The 21,888-nt window shown below is 35.7% G+C and overlaps 3 protein-coding genes and 1 long non-coding RNA gene across 7 annotated transcripts in view; 3 read left to right on the top strand and 1 right to left on the bottom strand.

Moving 5' to 3' along the window:
- Nucleotides 1-12,413, bottom strand: part of Tmep (Transmembrane endosomal protein) — a 36,536-nt gene extending 24,123 nt beyond the window's left edge. For both annotated transcript variants that reach the window (XM_065368688.1, XM_065368689.1), the window contains exons 1-2: nucleotides 11,882-12,413; nucleotides 11,513-11,716 (exon numbers count right to left, since the gene is read on the bottom strand). In XM_065368688.1, the coding sequence (XP_065224760.1) occupies nucleotides 11,513-11,701 (189 nt within the window). In that variant the 5' untranslated portion in view covers nucleotides 11,702-11,716; nucleotides 11,882-12,413. The remainder of the gene's footprint in view (nucleotides 1-11,512; nucleotides 11,717-11,881) is intronic.
- LOC135848725 (uncharacterized) lies at nucleotides 4,365-7,560 on the top strand. The gene is made up of 2 exons (XR_010559420.1): nucleotides 4,365-6,676; nucleotides 7,118-7,560. It is a non-coding gene; the product is annotated as an uncharacterized LOC135848725 (long non-coding RNA).
- A 75-nt stretch (nucleotides 12,414-12,488) lies between the features above and the next one.
- Sgf11 (SAGA associated factor 11kDa) lies at nucleotides 12,489-14,178 on the top strand. The gene is made up of 2 exons (XM_065368690.1): nucleotides 12,489-12,750; nucleotides 12,879-14,178. Exon 2 carries the CDS (start codon nucleotides 12,934-12,936, stop codon nucleotides 13,858-13,860), a length of 927 nt encoding a protein of 308 aa, XP_065224762.1. The 5' UTR covers nucleotides 12,489-12,750; nucleotides 12,879-12,933; the 3' UTR covers nucleotides 13,861-14,178.
- A 1,951-nt stretch (nucleotides 14,179-16,129) lies between these two features.
- Rexo5 (RNA exonuclease 5) lies at nucleotides 16,130-20,301 on the top strand. Of its 3 annotated transcripts, none has more exons than XM_065368686.1 (11): nucleotides 16,130-16,382; nucleotides 16,472-16,598; nucleotides 16,726-17,022; nucleotides 17,099-17,253; nucleotides 17,342-17,568; nucleotides 17,646-17,847; nucleotides 17,918-18,062; nucleotides 18,154-18,348; nucleotides 18,423-18,612; nucleotides 18,698-18,841; nucleotides 19,126-20,301. In XM_065368686.1, the coding sequence occupies exons 2-11, from the start codon at nucleotides 16,491-16,493 to the stop codon at nucleotides 19,482-19,484; spliced, it is 2,022 nt and encodes a 673-aa protein (XP_065224758.1). In that variant the 5' UTR covers nucleotides 16,130-16,382; nucleotides 16,472-16,490; the 3' UTR covers nucleotides 19,485-20,301. The 3 variants fall into 3 exon arrangements, with proteins under 3 accessions (XP_065224758.1, XP_065224757.1, XP_065224759.1); XM_065368685.1 differs by having other exon boundaries at nucleotides 16,453-16,598; XM_065368687.1 differs by lacking the exon at nucleotides 16,472-16,598 and having other exon boundaries at nucleotides 16,131-16,382.
- Nucleotides 20,302-21,888: the final 1,587 nt, after the last annotated feature.

Here is a 21,888-nt window from a genome sequence, read left to right as displayed (position 1 = left end):
GGGGAGGGGGAAGATGGCAAAGAAAATTTCTCTAGAACAGAAAATACCCAAATATGGCCCAGTTTTTATGCCTTTATAAAAACACAACCACTGAGAGAAAATATGTACCACATCTGTGGACCTGGGAAATCGAATTTCAGGGGCCTAGAGGGAAAATCCTTCTTACCCTCTTAGTCCAATCCGCCCCTAGTCCTAAATTTCTTCGCTGAGTTGGGTGCACAAATCCCCTAAAATGGGCTCCGTGAGTTCAAAATTACTCTCCTGAGGTTCCATTTTGAAGAATTTTCAACTTGAAGAAGTCAAGTGAGGCCAAAATATTCAGAAATTACTCAAATAATAATTTTTTAAATGTCTACGAAATTTTATCTCTTTTTACCTCACTTCTTCTCAAAATGCTGATCCTTCCTCTTCCCCCCCCCCAAAATAAAATAAAATAAAAAATTGACAGTACTCGCTTCAGGTTTTTAATCCAAAAAATCCTTGAATTGAAAGAATTCAGCGACTTGGGGGGCGGGTGATGAAACTCGAACTTTCAAAATGATAACCACCCTGAACCCCCCTGCCCCATCCCCTCTTTTCACTATCAGAATTCTACTTATAGGTATACACATCCGGAAAAATTTTATGGATTTTAAAAAAAGAACCCCCCCCCCCCCTCCTTCCTTCCATGATACAGCTCCAGAAAACTGAGATAAATTAACCTGGGAAAATTTTAAAAACTAAGAAAAATCGTTTCTATGAGAAACTGGACACCCTATCTCGTAAATTCTATAGGGAAGAGGGATAGATTCTGTGCATCGTGAGATGCCAATTTATATCCAATTTTCGAATAAAAAAATAAAATCCGACGACAAATATAAAGTACATACGTAGATTTCCATCGAATAAATTTTCCACTTGCACTAATCAACCGTGAATTAAAAACCTTCCACTAGTTTGGATTCAAATTTTCCATATTTTCCAGCATTGATACGAAACCCCGGGAAAATAATACGCTCGTCATGTTGTCTATCTATCGTCTACCTACATTGGCTACATTTTACCTTTCCTATAGTGGAAAATCCGTCATTTCTGGAACGATAGGTAGAGTATATAGGTGGGTAGTATACGATAAACATGGAACTCATTCCGCTTGAGGAATTCGTTCGATTCTAATTCTTATCATTGGTTCGTTCGAACAATAATAAATTACTTATACCGGTGAAAATGACGTTTCAACCTATTTAACTTTCCTCGTAATACTAATAATGTTAAAAGCTAGCAACTGCAGATGTGTAAAAAAAAACTGATCCATCATTTACAGTACGGGTATGAGAACTACAGGGAGTTGTCTGACAATAGTTTGACTCCCACGTATAGATAATGGGGCCATTTTTCGAGTACATCAATGAACAAGCTACTTGGTGAAAAAAATATGTAGTATGAAATTCAAATTTTCTCGTAAGAACGAATGAGTAATTTTCAACTATTCCCACATTTACTCATGGCCAACCCTCAGGACACTGCATGGCTACATTGTCGATCAAGTGTTCGGGTTAATGTAATCAGACGAGACGATACTAGAAGCAGCACAAGTACTCGTATCTGCGAAGCAGCTGAGCTGAGGTAAATCCTATTAAAAAGGATAAAGTTGAACCCAGCTGTGGTCATAGGCAGATCACGTTGCCTTGGCCTTTTTGGTACCTACGTAAAATACCGAGCCGAGATGCGAATTAGCCCCATTATTCGCGTATTTTACACGGATAAATGAGTCGCCATAAACACACATTATGCTAACGGCTGTCGCACATATTTCTACGTCAATGCAAAGAGCAAACGTATGAATTGCCAATCAACGTGAGTCAGTCAGAAAAGAGAGAAATTTTCATCTGCACCACACGTCGCTTCAAAGTTCGCCTACTGGTAGGTAGAGGTACAATGGAACGGGTGGCCAATTTTAGTTATAAACCGCCTTCTTGTTCAATGTTCATCGCCGTCGTCGTCGTATATACCGAATTATCGATCCGTTTGTTGCCGTCGGTCGTCGTTTCTACAGTTACAATTCTTATGTATCGTCGCGTCGTCGGCTCTTGAATAAAAATGAAAAAAGGAAAAAAATAAAGAAAATTGCGACGACGAGATTGAAAAAAAAAATAAAATAAAAGACCAACACAAAGGAATACTCGACATGATTAGATCAATTATCGGCGGCTTTGAGTACGTTCACAGAGAGAATGGTACTGTTTGGCATTCGTTATAGCAACATGTTTGCTGACATCTGACTACATGGCAGAGAAGGAAAAGCACGATCAAGTGGGAAAAGATTTCCTCGTCGATGTTTCAAATAGGTATAATTACAACCGAGAAGTACATGAAAATTGACATCGATAATAATGCTTCTTATTATACCATATAGTATGTAAAATGAGTCATTTTATCTAACCAAAAAGAGGGAGAGGGAGTTCAGGGTGTCCACTTTCCTTCAGAAATGATTTTTCAATTTTTCAGAGCCTTAGAACATCAATTACACTCACAAATAAGGGAGGAGGGGGTCAGATTGGTGGAGAGGAGGCTGAAAATTTATTCAAGCCAGCATTTTTTTGGAGTCAAAATGTTTCCATTTTTAAAGAGAACTAAAAAACTTGAAAAATTACAAACAGTTATTGAGAAAATGAAAAAAAATCTTTGCAATTACAGCGAACATCAGGACTTTTTGGACAAAGACAGAAAACAGGACTTTTTGACAATTTGGCAAAAAAATGATCGTTTTGGCAGTTTTGGGGAAAAAATGACTTGTTTGAAAATTTGAAAAAAAACTGGACTTCTTTACTATAATTAGAACTTTTTAAAAATGTTGATAAAAAACGGGTTTTTAAAAATTAGGATTTTTAACAGTATGAGCAAAAAATGTCATTTTTAGACATTTTGAGCAAAAATGTCATTTTTTGAAATTTTGAGCAAAAAATGTCATTTTTGGACATTTTGAGCAAAAAATGTCATTTTTGGACATTTTGAGCAAAAAATGTCATTTTTGGACATTTTGAGCAAAAAATGTCATTCTTAGTCATTTTGAGCAAAAAATGTCATTCTTTGACATTTTGAGAAAAAAATGTCATTCTTTGACATTTTGAGCAGAAAATGTCATTCTTTGACATTTTGAGCAAAAAATGTCATTTTTTGACATTTTGAGCAAAAAATGTCATTTTTTGAAATTTTGAGCAAAAAATGTCATTTTTTGACATTTTGAGCAAAAAATGTCATTCTTTGAGATTTTGAGCAAAAAATGTGATTTTTTGACATTTTGAGCACAAAATGTAATTTTTTGACATTTTTACAAAGAAATGATCTACTCTAATACTATTTTGACTAAAATTGAGGCCCCTTCGGATTATAGTTGGAGCTTTTCAAAATGAACTGACGAGCAATTGATTAGCAAAAAAATGAGCACATTCATCTGATCGTGATATGAGATGGCAATGCGATGGCATTTCTGCATAATATACGAGCACAATACCACTACAGGCGAATAAAAATCCCAAAGTATATTTGGTAGGTATAGCTTTCTCCGAAACATGCATATTGGCGGCAAGAGCATCATCCAAGTCAATTCTCGCACTCGCAGCCCATTACCGCATCACTCTTCTCGGGATCTCCCGTCGACTGTAGACTAAAAGACGAGGCGATGCATGCTGTTGTATTACAATACTCACTACCCAGGTGGGTATGTACGAGTGTAGTGTAGGTAATATCGTTCAATGCACCAAGAGAAAGAGAAAGAGAAGAGCTTCATGTGTCGATGCTCGCGAATCGAGATGAGAAATTTCACGATTTAATGCGAACATCGTCATCCATCGTCGTCATTGTTTTGATATTATTATATTATTGTTCGCGACTCTCGATCTCAATGTGCTGGGATTATGCGATGAGTTCCTAGATTCTTACCTACCTATTGCTGTCTCTGTCTAACTACTATGTTCGCGGTGATGATGGTTACATAATGTACCAGTCTGTGACGTTGGTAGATGGTAGCTAGTACTGATTTTATGCTGTCGTGGAATCCGGTTTCAAAGCATAGACCAAGTGCACTGATAATTAAAATTATTAAATGAGAGTTTTTGCTAGCCAAATTTTTACATGATGGAAAAGTTTTCACAGGGTGTCTAACAAAATTTCTCCGAAGAAATGCAGTACTTTTACAGTATTTTTTGCATTACCTTATTTTTTTTATCCAGCTTTCACCAACCCTTCCTCCCAATAAAAAAAAATATTTTTGAACCGGTTGGAATTTGTCGATAAAATTTTTACAAGTAATTTTTTTTTTTTTAATTTTCACCAATTAATTCATTTTGAGGTTTTTAAAAAATTTTAAATCAATGATTCTGAGACAAAACACAGTATGTACTTTTCAGGCAAAATGCAGTACTTTGCAGTACTTGCAGTACCTGTTAGACACCCTGTTTCAAGATGTGACTCTCTGAGGACAAAGATTTGAATCGTTTTTTCATTAGTCCTTGGGTAAAGAAGATGCTGACGAAGAAACCACTTGAGATGTCTGACTCAGATGTAAAAGAAAGATGGATTTTTAGAGAAAGCATGTTTCAAGGCCCTAAATAGGTACATGAAATTTTGGCTGTTCAACTTGATTTTTCAATTTTTCATGAATTTTCAAATTCTTTGAAAACAGGTCAATTTTAAACAAAAATATTATCATGCAATATAATATTTTTTATAAGTCGAAATTTCGAATCAGGTTAAAAAGTCATGAGTTGAGATATTTGGTTGGAATTCAACAAAACGACAAATTTTCGTGTTGACGCTGAACACCTCAACAGCAGATTAAAACTGATTTCATTTCACAACCCACGAACCCAAATGAATTTTTACATCTTCAGCTGGATTTCGATAGTAGAGAAAATCAAATTCCAGCTACAACGAGATGTAGGCAACATGGTTTGAAGTTCTACAGGTAATAAAGAAATCCCTCAATTTACAGAGAGGTGCTGTAAATTGAAAAAGAGCTGGAAAAACCTGGAATTTGGCTCAAAAATCTGTCATTTTGCATTAAAAATTCGACATGATTTGCGTAGTTTCAAATTTGAAGAAGAACAAAAACACCTAGAAATACATTTAGTTATACATTTCACTATGAGGAGCCTTAAAAAATTCTCAAACCTTCAGAGTGGATTTTAGAGTTTGGGAGTACCTGGGTAAAACATCACTAAATAATCTGGATCGAAAATTTGTACTTATCTAGAATTTGAAGAATCTGAAAAAAGTTTTAAACGTTGAAAGGACGAAGGACCTATTTCTTTCAAAGGATTTCCAAATTGAAGAATCTGACAAGTACTTTTTTTTCAAATAAATAGTACCTATACCTATGTATGGACTATGGAGCATATTTTTGGGCTGAAGTGGGAAGGAAAGAGTCCAAAAAATTTCAAAATCTTCAGAGCACATCTTCGAGAGAAAAGACGAAAAGAAGTAAAACATCAAAAAAATGTGTATTGAAAATTCCTGTCTTCAAAATTCGCAGAATCAGAAAAGTACTTTCAAACCTTTCAAACATTGTAAGCGTATTTGTGAGGGGGTAGGCGGGGGGAAGGGATTCAAAAAATATTCCCAAATCTCTGGAGTGCATCTTAGAAGTTGGGAAGGGAAAATATACTAAAAAATCTAGATTGAAAATTTGTGCCTCTAAAATTTAAAGAAACTGAAAACCAAAAAGTAGTTTCAAATATCGACAGTGTATATTTTTTGGGTATGGGGGGTGGGGGGAGAGGAGAGAACCCAAAAATATTTCCAAATTAGCCAACCGCATCGTGGAGGAGGGAGGAGGAGTAGAACATATAAGAAATTTGAGACTGAAAATTTATATCGCTAAAATTCAAAGAATCTGAAAAGACGTAACGAGACCAAACTAGAGGAGGGGAGGGGAGCGGAGGCGAGAAAACATGGCAAATTTTGATCAGTATTCGTGCTTTTGAAATTCGAAACATTTGAAATATCTCGAGGCGCTATAGAGCAGGAATTCGGACCTACCCCCATGCACCTTAATTAATTAACGTTCAGGCACCAAGATTTTTGTAGAGGGGATCCACATATCCAAAAATTAGGGTCCTAGGTGTAACCGTTCGCGAATGAGAAAAAAGTGTACCTGACTTCTGGGACACCCCTCGTAAATCTAGAATCACAATAAAACAATATACGTAATTACGTATATTACAATAATGACAGAGTAAACAAAAAAAATTACGAATTATATAAATCAAATACATATGTAATTTAGCGCACATTTTACACGTTCCTACCATTGCCTTACATAAATTAAATGTTCGCTTTAGCAGATGTTAAAACAAAATGATCATTAACACTCGCATTGCGGTCATCATTTTTTTTGAAAAATGGCTGCAATAAAACGTAGAAAAACTAGTGTTCAAATGAAATAAAGGTGACTAGGTGAGCTTCACTGAAAACATAATCGTAGTAAAAATCGTAGCCTACCGAGATACGGTGATCATTCGTAGGCCAATAGGCCATTCTCTGCGAAACTCAAATTTGCTTCGGTTTTCTTACCCGTGTTCGAAATGGCGGTGAAAATTATCAGTTTATTTTTCATGTTTTCGTACTTTTTTGTTAGTGTAATGACAGGAAAATTAGATCCAATACCAGAAGACGATTATCCTGAACAAATGAAAGGGTAAGATGGCCACAACAGGTATACCAATTCGATGTAATCAGAGCTCAAAAAAATCTCAGTAATCTAACCTGCATAAAGAGCATCTCATGGCGATTTTACACTTTGGAATGCACTGAAGTCAGTTTTTTGGTCATTATTGCGAATTTCAAAAAAAAAAAATAGAAAAATTGCTGAAAAAAAACATATCAAAATTTTTCGTTTTTCACAAATTTGCAATACCCAATTACCAAAAAGTTGGCATCACTGCATTCCAAAATATTTCCCAAAGTAATAGGTCTCCGAAGAATTTAGTCAAAATCCACCACATTTCGTTTTTTTTACGATGGGGCCACTGGCCTTTCAACCAAAACCTATAATACCTTAGGTCCATGATGAATTGACGATATACATATGTAATGTACATTAATCAACTTCTCAACCTCCTTGATTGTTTTTCTGTAGGGTAGATGTTACAGCGAGCTGTGGAAATCCTCAAGCTATGGAAGATACGTGCAAGAAAATTGGTTATGCGTGCGGAATCACGGATGGAACAACAGCCTCTGCACCAGGTTTTCCAAAATGCCCTGAATTAAAGATTCAGTTACAAAAAATGGGTAGCCAAGAAATAGTCTGGGAAAAATACAAATTCATCGAGTGTTCTTGGCCGCAAGGGTCCACTCCTTTTCACTTCGGCAAAGGTATACATAAAAAGATGATTATGTTCCTGCGGTGTGACGCTGAGTGTTGTATTCCTGACTGCGAGTATTATTGGGACTAAAGTAATATATCACTTTAATTGGGACCTTTGAAGGTAATTTTAGTTTATTCTAGAAATTATAGTTTTAAATTAATTCTTCACACAGTGTGTTAAGTAATATGTAATAATAAAATTGTATGATTGCTGATCTTCGTTAATTTTGTGACTTTACAAATTTACAATCTACAGGAAACAGTGGCGTAGCCGAGAGACCCTTTCGTAAGATAGAACATGCAAAAATGGATGTTTTTTGTGTTTCGAATCGATTTTTTTGAAAAATTGTTGCTCTTGATGTGCTCGAATGCTGAGTTCAATATCATTATCGTGATGGGTTTTCAAAAAATTAGGTATCTTAAATGTTGATTTTTCATGCCTAAAAATCGAATTTTGTCCTCTCCCCCTCCTTGAAAAATCCTGGCTGCGCCACTGATGAAGAAAAAAAAGAAGCTATAGAATTATGACATTCACATTTGCAAAATAATTACTAACAAAAAAACCTCTAGAGGTGTTTGCCTATGATTTGAACGAATCAAAATTTCCGCTACCCAAATTCATTTTTTGATTTTTGACGAATTTATGGCCACATTTGGGAACTTTAGCTCATGAAATTGCCGGACAAAAATATATGGTTCCGAACTGAAACTCGCCGATTTGGAAAAAACTATGGGTAATTCATCAAGTAGGTACCTAATTCACTAACGATCAAAAATTGTGAGAATTCGTGCTTGAGTTAATTTGGGCAGGTTTTATGACATTTTTTAAGAAATTGGATTTTTCAGAATGTTACTGTAGGCTCCGGGAACGGCTTGATTGGGAGCTACCATTTTAAAATTCTGAAAAAATTTTCATACATGTACCTTTTGATGCATTTTCGAAATATTTAATTTTCGAGGTGGGATCTTTCAATGAATTTGCAACCATTTTTCAAGATCTTTGAGCAGTTTTTGAAATTATGGGAATTTGCGAAGCTTTTGAAAATTTCAAACTGTTTTCCAAACTTGTAAGCGTAAATGCTTTTCAAAATTTCGAAAAACTTTTGAACAATTTTCGAGATATAAAGAAATTTAAACATTTTTGCAACGATGTTTTCATTTTTTTGAACTGATTTTGAAATTATGAATGATTATTACAAATTTTGAGAAAAATTCGTCGCTTTTAAGAACAGCTTTCGAGCAATTTTCGAGTTTTTATGCGTCTTCGAGGGTTTTTAAAATTTTGAAAAATTTTTGAACATTCTTGAAAATTTTAGAAAGTCTTTGAATATTTCAATTATTAAAATTTTTTGAAAGTTTTAAAATTTTTAGAACATTTTTAGACGTTTTTGAACAATTTTTGAAGAATTTCTGCTACTTTCGAGCAATTTTGAAAGTTTTTGGGCATTTTTGAGCGACTTGATAATTTTTAATCAATTTTTGATTGAACTTTTATATTTGTTTAAAAAAAAACTTTTTTCAAAATTTTGTGCGTTTTTGAATTAGGTATTTGAAGAATTTTTGTAACTTTTTGAGCAATTTTGTGAAAGTTTTTGCAGAACACAGAATGCATCCTATTTATGGGCTCTAGAAAGGGATAATACAAATTTCAGAAATCTGTAGAGTGGAAATTCGTGTCTCTAAAATTTGAGAAATATTCGCTTCTGACTGGATAAACCGGGGGGGGGGGGCAGGGGAGGCTGAAATTCAAATTGTTTGGAGAAAAAGCAATAACTCACTTGGCAAAATTCTGATTGATGATTCGTCTAAAACACTCGAGATATTTCCTATAGTAAAATTTCAGTCATTGAAATCATTCTACATCATAATGAAAATTGACTACCATATGGATTAAAAACCCGGGAAAATTTACGAACTTTTTTCGAATTATTATTGACAACACGAAATCGAGACATTAAATCAAGTTAACGAGACAACCTGCTTTATTGACACTGTCGTACATTGAAGTTCAATTTTTTTCATCGCTTCACATTATTATATTTCGGTTCGAGTTCACGATGTGAGTTCGTAGTATTCCAAATGTTTAATTTTGAAAGTATTTTTACAGCGAGAGTTTGAGATTTGGTACATTGCAGGACACTAAAATGAAGCTTTAGGAAAGCTCATTTTGTGTCAACAGTTTCTGAAATCTGAATATTTTGCAATTTTTGTAAATTCTCGGTTACAATCAAAGTTTATTGTTGTTTCTCATTTTTTCCCCTTCAGATTGATGACTGGTTCAGAGTTGTTAGAGATCATTAAACATGGACAATTTGAACTTATGGGTAATGTATTCAATTTGGAATTGTGATTTTACCATTTCGAGCCAAAAGTAGGTATCTGAATTTTTTCTTTCTTCTGTGAAAATTAGAATATTTTCAAGTCCAAAATTTTGCTAGAATTTGGTTCAATTTAACTTATGATTTTTTTCTAATCCTAATCGAACACAGCAGGGAGACTTCAATTTTTATTTTCATTCTGAAATTATAAGTTTTCGAAGCCAAGAGTTATCATGATGAAGCAAAAATTGGTCTTTTTGACAAATTTTGACGAAAGTTTGCTATTTTATTTTAGCTAATTTGGAAAACCCTAGGCTTAAATTTTGCGAGTTTCTAGTAAAAAGTACCAATCACCGAAAAAATTCTTCATCGACGAATTCAATTTCACATCTTTTTCGAGTTTCGAATCGATCCACCCAAAATATTCACGAATCGACTCCATTAATCATATTTTTAGGCTGGTAACGACAAACCTTACCAATTTTATAAATCATCATAATAAAGTCGACTCATTGATTCTTAGTCTACATTACAAAAAGACTTTACTGTGTAACCAAAAAGGACAATTACGACATCCAGCAATGTCAAGGATACGTAAAACAAACGTCAACACAACGAATATTTACACGATGATGACGACCACGGTGGCGTTTAATTTCGCATAAATCACGTCCACCGTATGGTTTAGGTCGACGAAAGCCCAAGCATGAAGGCAGCCAAATTAAACAATAATTTCGGAGACGATGAATTTAACGTCAAAAACGACTAACATTTATACAGCTAGAAGCTTGCTCCATTAATCAATAAAAGTACCGCGCAATTGCGCTTGTACATGAAGCATAAGCATACGAGCACCGAGAGTGAGACCTTTGAGCCACCCAGACCCATGCCCTGCCTCCTTGTTGTGTCCATTCGCCTCGTTCTCGAAATACCACAGGGGTATCGGCTTCCTAAAGGAATATCTCTCTCTCTGTCGGTGCGAGATATGAGATTACCTTGCTCTTCGCTCCTTCTATACTGGCTAATTAAAATCCGAATTGAATTCGCGCTCCATGCGGTAAATACCCATCACTTGGCTGTATAAAGGAGAGGATTGTTTGGGAATTTATTAGGCGAGCGTTTATTTACTCAATTAGAGCGGTTTGGGAATATTCATCGGGCGATTTGCGTCGCTCTTCGTACATTAGTTTAATCGAAATGATTACCGCATTCGAATTTGGGATGGAAACAAGAAGGGTGCAATGTACTTGGGTGGGTTTATTTTTGTTCGTGCTAGAATGAAGAAAATATTACGTGTATGAATCCGGGTATTCGATGTTAATCAATTATACGCGGAACGTTGATTTAACCAAGCATGCTAGATAAAGATAAGAGACTTTGAACTTGATGAATATGGATTGGATCACGAACAGTGATGTAATTTGATCGACGTTTGGGCCATTTTTGGCGTCGAAAAACATGGATACCTGCTCGGATCAGTTTTAAGGAGTCGGATTTCGAAAAAAATGACCAAAATTGGCCAAATTTCAACGACGACCGAATCGATCGTACCTTCATACGAGCATCGTGAAATATTGAGGTCGCGACCCGCATTACAAGCAGACGATAGATACACTTTAAACAGCATAACCAAACGGTCAGAAGGACCACATAGGGTAACAGATTGCAATGTACCACTCGATACAATTATTATCCACTTATAATAATCATAACAACCTTGATTTTGACTCGAATAACGCTACGAACGACGAACGACTCTGTTACGCTTCATCATTGACGGTCACGGCGTGATAAATTACTCTGTACGAGATCAAAAAAATTACACACTCTGTCTCTAGGTTCATCTTACCTGTTGGCAAGTTAAAAATAATGCGATCCAGACGCAAAATCCGGCTATCCCCTGGGCCCATTTGGTCTGCAAAAATATCTGATCCGGTTGCAAAGGAGCTGGCCCTGATGTGCTCTGAGCGACGATCGAAAGTGTCGAAGTCATTACAGATGCAGGCGTTGATGTAGAAGATGTATTCGGTAGACTCATTGTAATCTTTGAGTTCTGTAACATACGATAAGGGTGTACATAAATATGACGAATTTGTGACGTGTAATTTCACTTGGAAGTGGTCCAAAATGATGTAGTCTAACGTTAGATCACATCGATCTTAGATATTGATCGAATACTTGGAATAGAATCTGAAGAAGAAACACAGATGATACTTACGTTATTATATCATCGTTTCACGATTGGAAAAATAACGTCGGTGGTTTCGACGATGACTTCGTAGGCATCCGAAGATCACTTTTTCAACGATGATAATACGTAGAATTACGTCTAAAGGTGAGAATATCGATCGATATGGATTAAATATGGAATCAGGGTTACTTCATTTTTCACTCCGAATTAAGGTAACTTTCGACATACACGCGGATTTAGATTTGAATTTTCACCTCACTCGAGTGGAAATAACACGAAACACGAATAAATTGACGAATAACACTTCAGTATTACGACCTACATGGGAAAATAATTACACACACACGAAACTAGATTGAATAACTTTCACCGTTATAATACACTCCAAGTATCAATTTACCGAACATACTATGAAAATTAGTCGTTAATTTTATAAAGATTAATACACGATTGATTGAAAATAATAATTAAATTCGATTCGTAACACTTTAGTTATTACTTAATTCGTATTCAAAAGGTACAACCACAAAGACTGAATCACACACGACAACGTAAACATAAATAATTTTTCGAATGCCATGTTAAAAAATGTTACCAAACTGCCGAGCGAAAAAACTAGCGGCGGAGGGAATCCCGAAAAATCAGTGCAGCCATTTCGCGAATCTTAATGTTTTGAAATTTTTTTTTTGTCAGAGAAAAATCAGCTGATGTTTTTTTTCGAGTGATAATTCGATTGATAACTCGTATGGTTGCGAATTTTTTAATTATTTCGTTTAATGATCTATTCTTTCATTAAAAGAAGCCACGTAATACGGATAATCGATGGAACTTTAGCTTCCGTGCTCGTCTTTTGTACCGCTGTGATGTAATATTAATTAGAAAACTCGACTTTTAAAGTATGTATCATCTCAGGGTAACGTAGCTTTTTAAATTTATCACGTTGTAAATTCTGTTCACTTTACAAGCTCTCGTATTTACCTATTTATAACGTATCGTATTCGTTTGTGATCGAATATCATTTTAGTAGTATTCCTTCGCTGTATGTTAATTTCACGTGTGGACGAATTCCAAATCAATGAATGAAGCTACCGGCGACCTCAACCGGCTATCTGTTTACAACTCAACATCATACCTCACATAATCGTTTCACCGATTCAATCGTGTCCGTCGACTGCCACCGATCAGCCAGAATGGAAGCTGAACAAGTCTACGATCAATTGCTGGAAGAAATCTTCACCGAAATCGTATTCCAGGTAGAAATCGAGAAACATTTCGAGCAATCTTTACAAACCGAGTTGAAAAAATACGTCAAAGAAGATAAATCTATCAATCACACGAATATTTTCAACACGGCTACGTCTAAAGATACCAACGAATGCATTTGCCCTAACTGCGGTCGAACCTTGGGTGCTGTTAGATTCGCTCCTCATCTAGAGAAGTGCGTCGGTATGGGTCGCAGTAGCTCGAGAATAGCCAGTCGTCGTATTCTGGCCAGCAGCAATAGTGGCAAAGACGGTAAATACTCGGATGAATCCGGAGACGGTGATGGAGTTATGATGAATCAAAACAACGCCGAATGGGTACCGCCCAAAGCTACCAGACGTTTGGATGGACGCAAGAAGAAAGATCGCAATAAGCATAAAAATAACAAGAAGAAGACCGAAGAAGGGTTACCTCTGAGTAACGGCGACGAAAACGATGATTTGAGTTACAGTAATATGAATCAAGAGCAGAGACAGAATATCTTAGATAATATGTGCGGCGTTGTTTCCGAACATACTGGGAAGCTGTGTACTCGTTCTGTTAGATGTCCTAAGCATTCCGACGAGCAGAGGAATAGCATCAGAATGACGTTTTTACCCACTAGTACGGTTTTACCCGGTGATTTTTCCAAGATGACTGTTCACGAGATTAAAGGTATAGAGGATATAGAGATGATCGAAGTTGAACAAATACCCGATGCTGATGTACCGGCGAGAAAACCAGACAAGACTAGATCCAAGTAAGACGCTTTTAATCGAAATGACTGTGTTCATCGTGATAAAGTGAGCAGCGGAGAAATAGCAGTATTTTTATATTTAGTTCCTGTTTGATAAATGACAACGAATGTACTTATTTATTTCACCCCTTTTGTAACCGAGTTTATTTGATATTTTATTTTTTAAGATTTAGTCGTGTATTATTGTTTATTGAGTATATGTTGTAAGTTGAATATTGCGATAGTTCGTTTGTGATTTATATTTATTTTTTTGAAAAAAAATTCCGTATTTTAGAGTATAAGCGTTGACTCATTTTTCTAATTAAAATTTATCATTTCAATTTGATTTGTTGTGAATTTTTTTTTTTTTTTTTGTTTGAAGATTTCGTTGGTCAAGTTAGAGTGTTTCGAACACTCTTGAATTTTGGTCTTTACTCTCAATTGTGACTAATCTGATCGATGTGACGAGTCAATGGCAGTCGGCTCAATCCTCATGAGATACTTGCTAAGTGAATTATGAAGGGAAATTGAAGACAGTCAAACTTGTGGAAAAATTGAGACCTCTTTTGTTATTTGACTGAGTAATTAACCTAACCTTCAGGCATTTCAGGCTTCTGCAGTCTCATAAAAATGGTGCTCAATATTATTTTTGGTTAGAGCATGGTCTGAAACCCCATAACAAAAATGTTCGATATCTAAATTGGTTTTTCGATTTTTGGCGAATTTTTGAAAATTCAAAATTGACTATTTCGTATTTTTGAGGAATTATGCTCATAAAAAAATGTATGATTATTCAGTAAAAATGATGGAAATTAGTTCTTAAACTGACGTCAACTCCCTCAAACCGAAGGAACCTCTAGCACAATTTTCGATTTCTCCAGAATCTTGAAATTTTTCCAAAAAACGTGAAAACCAGTTTGGGTTTATGCAGTTAAAAGATGAATGAGGCTCATTCTCGACCTGTTAAAAGGATTTTCCCACAATTGAGTGGATTTCTAAACGGACACCTCAAAAGCATTTTTTTTTTTTTTGACTAGAAAATTTTTTGAGGAAAAAATTTGAAAAATCAAAACAAAATTCGAACGAATAGTTGTATTTTTTCTGAAATCAATCCCCCACTCCAAACTTCGTTATTTTGGAGCTTCCAGTGTGATTTTCGATTTCTCCAGAATTTTAAAATGATTCCAGAAAGTGTGGAAATCGATTTTGTCAGCTAAAAATCGAGTTGTTGTAGCTTATCCTCGACCGGTTTGATGAATTTTTCCACCTTCCAGGAACACCTCCAGCGCAATTTTTTGACCAAAATGTTCTTTAGATAACAAAATTCAAAAAAAAACAAAAGTTTCCATTTGTAGAAAATTTTGTAAGATTTGCACAAATGGTTGTACATTTTCTAAAACTTCCACCACCTCTTTCCCGCCCAATCAAAATTTTACAATGTTTCAACCTAACATGCTGGAGTCTCCAGCGTGACTTTCAACCTCAATTTCCTCAGAAGTCAGAAGGCATGAAAATCAACTTTTACTTTAGAGCTGCTCGAGTACTCGAAAATGCCTTAAATTGATTTTCATGCCTTCTGGAGAAAGAAATCTATAATCGCGCTGGAGGCTCTAGCTAGGATGATGGCTTGAAATTGTGAAATTTGGGTTGGACGCGAAAATTGAATTGATTGATTTTTACATTTTACTTTTAAGCTGCGCAAAATGCTTCAAATTGATGATTTCACGTCTTCTGGAGAAGTTCTTAAATTCTGGATATTGAATATTGATTTGATTATTTGATTGACTGATTGAGAGAACGAGAAGAGACCGAAAATCGCGCTGGAGCCTCCAGAATGGCCAGAAACTGTACTGAGATGGTGAAATTCGGTTCGAGGAAGTTGACAATGTTGACATCACTTTAGGAATTTTGAATTTTCAAAAATTCACCCAAGCCATGTATCAAAATAATCAAAATCAAAAATATCAAAATTCAAAAAAATTCTAAAAGAAAAATCGAAATTCGAAAACTTGTGTTGGTGAGGTTCTATTCAGTACTTATTCATCCCTTGTCGATTTTTCAAATTTTTATCGCATTTTATTTGATGATCAGCGTTTTGAATTTTGATTTTGATATCTATTATTTATTTTTATTTATTTTGAAAAAAAAAATAAAAATAAATAATTATTCCATCGAAAAAAAAATGAAAAAAAATTTCAAAATAATTTCTTAATAATTTTATCTGTGACTTTTGGAAAATTGTCGTATCGGCCAAACAGTCAAACTCACAAAGCCAATAAAGTTTATTTCAATTTCAGAATCAGAATTTTGGAAAAAAAAGAGTTGTTTCACTTGTTTCACGAATTTCTGAATTTGGACCATCGTTGTATAAATGAGAATAATCGAGTGTAATTTATTTAAATTACAGCAAGAACAATCAGAATCACGCGTTAGGAGTACATCCAGCCATCAGTGTCATCGTAATCGCCCTAAAAATCCGGAATCATTGTAGAGGAACGGTTGGAAGACGACGTGCAATTCGCATGTACTGGCAGTAGTCGTCGTTCAAAGGTAGCTATCCCGAGTGGTAAATCTAGTAGTAATTTGGATAAATACTAATGTACCTGGCATGTTTCATTAGAGTATTCTTTTCGGTACAGCATTTATTATAAAAATAATATGAGCTTATCTAAATTATCCGACAAGAAATTAAAGAGGCTTGAAAGTAGAAAGCGAAAACTTACAGCGTTAGCAAATATAGCTAAACTGAATGATCAAGATAGGCAGGTTAGTTTCGTTTTTGTTTCTAGTGTTCGTCTACGATTTGAGAATGTGTCGTGATGATTGTGTTGTTGTTACGGTGCTTGGTATGTGGCCAACGAGATGTACTAATGTGGACGTTGATTTTCCGTAGAATAAACCAAATGCAGCGCCGATAATGGAGGCAGAGTCGGAGAATTCGAGCAGTGATTCGGATGATGAATCTAATACCAGAGATGATCAAGTCAAGATCGATGCGAATGACAAACAGAAGGCCACCGAAGAACCTATTTCGAAAAGACATAAACCAGTGAACGAGACCCAAGATCAAGATGGCAATGTTGAAGTATCGAATGCGTCCAGTATACAAACCGTACCAGCTCGTTCGCTCGCAGAGATGGAATACGCAGCACTCAAAAGTGATCTACGGCTGAGAAAGATGTATCTAACGGTAGGTTGAGTTTCGAAGTGTTCGGTGATCTGTGCGAAAGAAATGCTTTACTAATGATTGAATTTCTGTTTCGCAGAGAATGCCTAGAATCCGTGTTCGAGATGACGGTATGAAAGCTACTATTGATTTAGCATCGGAGAATAAAATACCTTTGTTTATGAAAGACGTCCAACATATGCTCGCTTATTTTCTATTTGGACCGTATCTCAAGCCATATAATTCGTCTCCGAGGTAAGTTTGTTCGTACGAAATGAGTAATACTCTCAATTTTAAATCTGTTTGCTCTTTTCGACGTTTTCATAATCTCCTCACGTTTCAGATGGTGTCTTATCGAGAAATTCAACAAAATCGAAAACGTCAACCTGATCGTAGCCGAAGGACTCAGTATAGATGATTATTTAGAAAACGAGAGCTCGTTTAAATTCCTCAATAAACATTTCTCTGTCAAAGTTGAAGTAATTAGTTCGTATACTTACGACGGTGACGTTATCTCCGACCTATCAGCGGTCTGTATTTCCGATAATGATCGAGCTAGTCTCCTTCACAGTAAGTATTTCCTTCCTCGAATCAATCAACTTCTACGATTATCGTTAATTTTCATAAAATTATATCTCGTTGCTTAGAATTCGGCACCGAAGAAGAAATATTAGCTAAAGAAGAGAACGTATTCCGTTTATTTAAACCAGCATTTCCAGTAAAGAGTCCGCCTGTAGTTGGTAACGCTAGCGTACCGGATAAGTTTCCTAGAACATATTTATTACTTTCTCTATGGCAAATGGTCGTTGAAAGTTATCCAGTGCCTATCAAAGGAGAACTAAGTGAAAAGTAAGTACGGTATTTTCAATCTAGTTTCTCAAAATATGATAATGTGCTAATTTGTAATTTTTTCTCGAAGGTATGCCAGATATAAATTAACTAAAGACGTCTACCAAGAGGTATCGGATACTTCGCCATTGTTCGGTATCGATTGCGAGATGTGTCAAACCACTGCCAAGGAAAACGAACTCGCCAGAGTAACCATTGTTAATGAGAAATCTGAAGTAAGCATCGAGTCGCCGGAATTATCACCAGATCCTGATTCAAGTTTTCTAGTTGCTTTATCGATGTGTTTTTTTTTTTTTCTATTTCTAGGTCGTTTACGAATCTCTAGTGAAACCTTATAATAAAATCACCGATCATCTGACGAAATTTTCCGGAATTACCGAAGAAATGCTGAGAAATGTCGATAAGAGGTTGGAAGATGTCCAGAACGATATCATCAACTTGTTACCAGCAGATGCTATTTTGGTCGGACATTCCTTGAATATCGATTTACACGCCTTGAAGGTATGTTTGAAATAGATTTTGTTTCTTTTGAAATGATCCTACGTGATATTCATATTTTTATTCTTCGATTACAGATTATGCACCCTTATGTGATCGATACCAGTGTAATTTACAACATATCCGGAGAACGCTGGCGAAAACCGAAGCTGCAAACACTGGCCTGGGAATTTCTCAAGTTGCAAATTCAACGAGGCAACAAAGGTCACGATTCGGCCGAAGATAGTATTTCGTCTTTGAAACTTGTTCAGTTAAAATTATCTCAAAGTGAGAATACAACCTCTTGGTTCCTTATCACGTCACGTCCAATTAATTTCAATGTCTTTTTATCGAATTCTTTTCTCATTTTCAGATGTATGCTTCGGAGATGCAGTTATGGTCGGCAGGCAGCATTTAACCGATAAAGATATTAATTCGATTTCCAAAAAAGAAGAAGAGAATACGTGTTCCTTAGCTACTAGTATATTCAATAGTTTATCGAAGGAGAACAAAAGAAGTACGAGTCAGCGTTAATTTTTTTTGCAGAAATTTGAGCTGCAGTTTTTGAAAATGGTGTTGAAACAAACTTCGATGACTGAGGACACCTTAAGGTGCCTTGAGATATTCCTGATCCATGAATAATCATAAATTTAACCCAAAGGAATTCTTCTGTCGAATTTTGTTTCAACATTTTACCATTTATAGGTCACAAATACTGTGAAACTTCGCCCTCACTGAGCTTCCAACTCGAATTCGTGCTATTTTCTCGTTTTAAATTTAAATTTTCAATTTTGTTCTCAGGTATTATAATAAGCACACCGTCGAACATCGAACGATACCGCAAATACGTCACATCGAACGACGAAAATTGCCACCTACTGAACGTAGTCGACGGTAACCGATGGATCATGCGTCAAGCGTACAAATCGGTCGAAGAATCCAAGCTCACCATCGCCCACTTGACTTTCGACCACGATAACATCGGCCAAGATTTACCTCGCTTAGACCGCTGGTGTAAAAAGTTATGGCTCAAGTGTAAAGATAACAGCGTCAGTATTGTATTATTTACCGGATCGCGATCTAATCCATCAAACGCGGTGTGCTTCGTCGAAATGAAAAAACCATTTTTACAAGCTCGAAAACCAAAATTAGAAAGTTAAGGTGGTCATTTTTCCTCTCTCCTTTTGTATTTTTTTCCCTCCTCTATCCCCCCTCTTTTTTTCCTTTTGTTTTTCGTGTTGAATAAATTCGTTTTATTACCTTTTTTCTCTACATATAAATACATAAACGAGTCTCTTATTTAGTTGTGCTTCTCGCTTAGGAATGTGGTGACCTTGAAGGTCGGGATTTTGGGATGATTCGAGATGTCAAAAGTAGTGGAAAGTTGAGGTTTCGATGATGATGTTTAACAGTCGTCGTTGAAGTACGTAGAAGAATCGGTATATGAAACGTTGCATTTTGATGTTGTTCATTCGTAAGGAGTTCGAGTACGTGTCATGATATGAGTTTAAGTTAATGAAAGAGTAAATTTGCTGCCAAAGTGGGTCCTTCTGCTGTATTTATGTCGTTTCGAGGTAGAATGAAAGTGGTTTACGTCTCAAGATTCGCATACGTTTTCCAACTAAACAAAAAGTATTAGTTAAAAATGTTTTTTTTTTCGGTTTTCAGATTAGAAAGGTGCGAATTTGCTCATTTTAATGTCAAAAGGTACATGATGAGGTTGAGAGAATTTAAGAATTACTTTTTCATAGTCGACTTTAAGGATTAAAAAAATAATAATTAGTCCGATGATTTTGGAAAAGAGTTTGGAAAATTAGCTCGGCCTCGTCGCCTTTTTTTTAATCATCTTCGTTGAATTGAAAGTGTTCTGTGTGCGGATGTACTACCATATTTGTGTTTTTATTTTTGTGATTTTTGTTACTATTTTGTAGAGCTTTTTAAGTTTGAACAATAAAAAATGTGAAATACCGTTTTAAAGCTTTGTTCGATGTGTTTTTTCATACGACGAGATGATAAGAAAATCATCTAACACCGACAAGTATTAGATAAAATGTATAAATGTGATATCAAAAAACGTGAACTTTTGAAAATTGAGCTTTTTGTCACAATGAAAAGCTAATGAAGCGCACGAGGAATCGATTATCACTAATTAAGCATCGCTAATCACGTCAAGCTCGTTTGTTTTAAGAGATCGAGCTTTTTTGAAACTGAAAGTTCAACTTTCCAGAAAAAAAGCTTCATTTTCCGGAGAACTTTGAGCTTTTTGGCACAACCAACATCAGAAACGGATTCTCCGTCTGCGAAACCCCCCCCCCCCCATTCGTACAGTTCGTACAGTCTAAAAAGCTCTATAAAGCTCGCAAAATTGATTCAAAAGTTCAAATTTTATGATGCAGCGCTGCAGGCGGTGAAAATGAGAAGTTCTTTTGTAATCCGGATTTTGGGATATAGAAAGGTGTATTTACAACTACTTTTTGACGATAACAAAAGAAGTTCCATTTTCTGCCGCCTGCAGCGCTGCACCATTTTTTTCAAAATTGAGCTTTTTTGGCCGAATGAAAGCCAAATAGCCTGTACGAAATGCTACGAATAGTCGATTATCGCTAATTAAGCATCGCTGATCACGTCAAGCTCATTTATTTTAGTCGATCGAGCTTTTTTCTACCTGAAAGTTCAACATTTTCAAAAAAAAGCTTCGTTTTTGAGAGAACTTTGAGCTTTTTGGCAGCACCAACACCGGAAACGGATTCTCCGTCTGCAAAAACCCCCTCATTCGTGAAGTTCGTACAGTCTAAAAAGCTCTCTAATGCTTGAAAAATTGATTCGAAAGTTCTACTTTGGTGTGTCGATCGGGTTGCATACCCCAAATTTGAAGGGGCAATTCTGAACTTTTGAAAATTGAGTTTTTTTACCTCAACGAAAAGCTAATAGGGTGTACGAAGGGTCGATTATTACTAATTGAGCATCGCTGGTCACGATAAGCTCGTTCATTTTATTCGACATTGCACTTTTACCCCTGAAAGTTCATGTTTTTTGTAAAATGCTTCATCCATGACGTCGCGTCGTAGATTACGATTTTGAGGTTATTGAGGTCGTTGATCAGTTTTTCACGTTTCTGAGCTTATTATTTAATTTTAAGGATACTTACCTGAGGCCGAGCTGATCACAAGTATGAAGTCATTATCACATCTTGAGGGAGCCTTTTACAAGTGTGAAGTCACTGATCGTGATTCTGAGTCCATTATCATAATTATCTTGAATTCTTGAGGAGAGCGTATGCTAATTTGAGGTCGCTGATCTCGATTTTGAGATTATTAGCACATCTTAAAGGGTCATTCCATGTCAAACTTTTTAAGCATTTTGAAATTTTCAAAATTTCAAAGTTGAACTTTCAAATTGAAAGTTCAACTTTGAAATTTTGAAAATTTAAAAATGCTTAAAAAGTTCAAAATTTAATACCCTTTCAAACTGTGAAATCAGTTTTGATCAAATTATCATAGCTTTGGAGGAATGTGATACTGAAGTTGAGTAGGCACCTCGAGACGATGTGAAAATAATTGAAGC

This window comes from Planococcus citri, chromosome 5 (assembly GCF_950023065.1).
Source record: "Planococcus citri chromosome 5, ihPlaCitr1.1, whole genome shotgun sequence".
In the NCBI taxonomy this organism is placed as follows: Eukaryota; Metazoa; Arthropoda; class Insecta; order Hemiptera; family Pseudococcidae; genus Planococcus; species Planococcus citri.
This window is presented reverse-complemented; position numbering and strand designations above follow the sequence as displayed.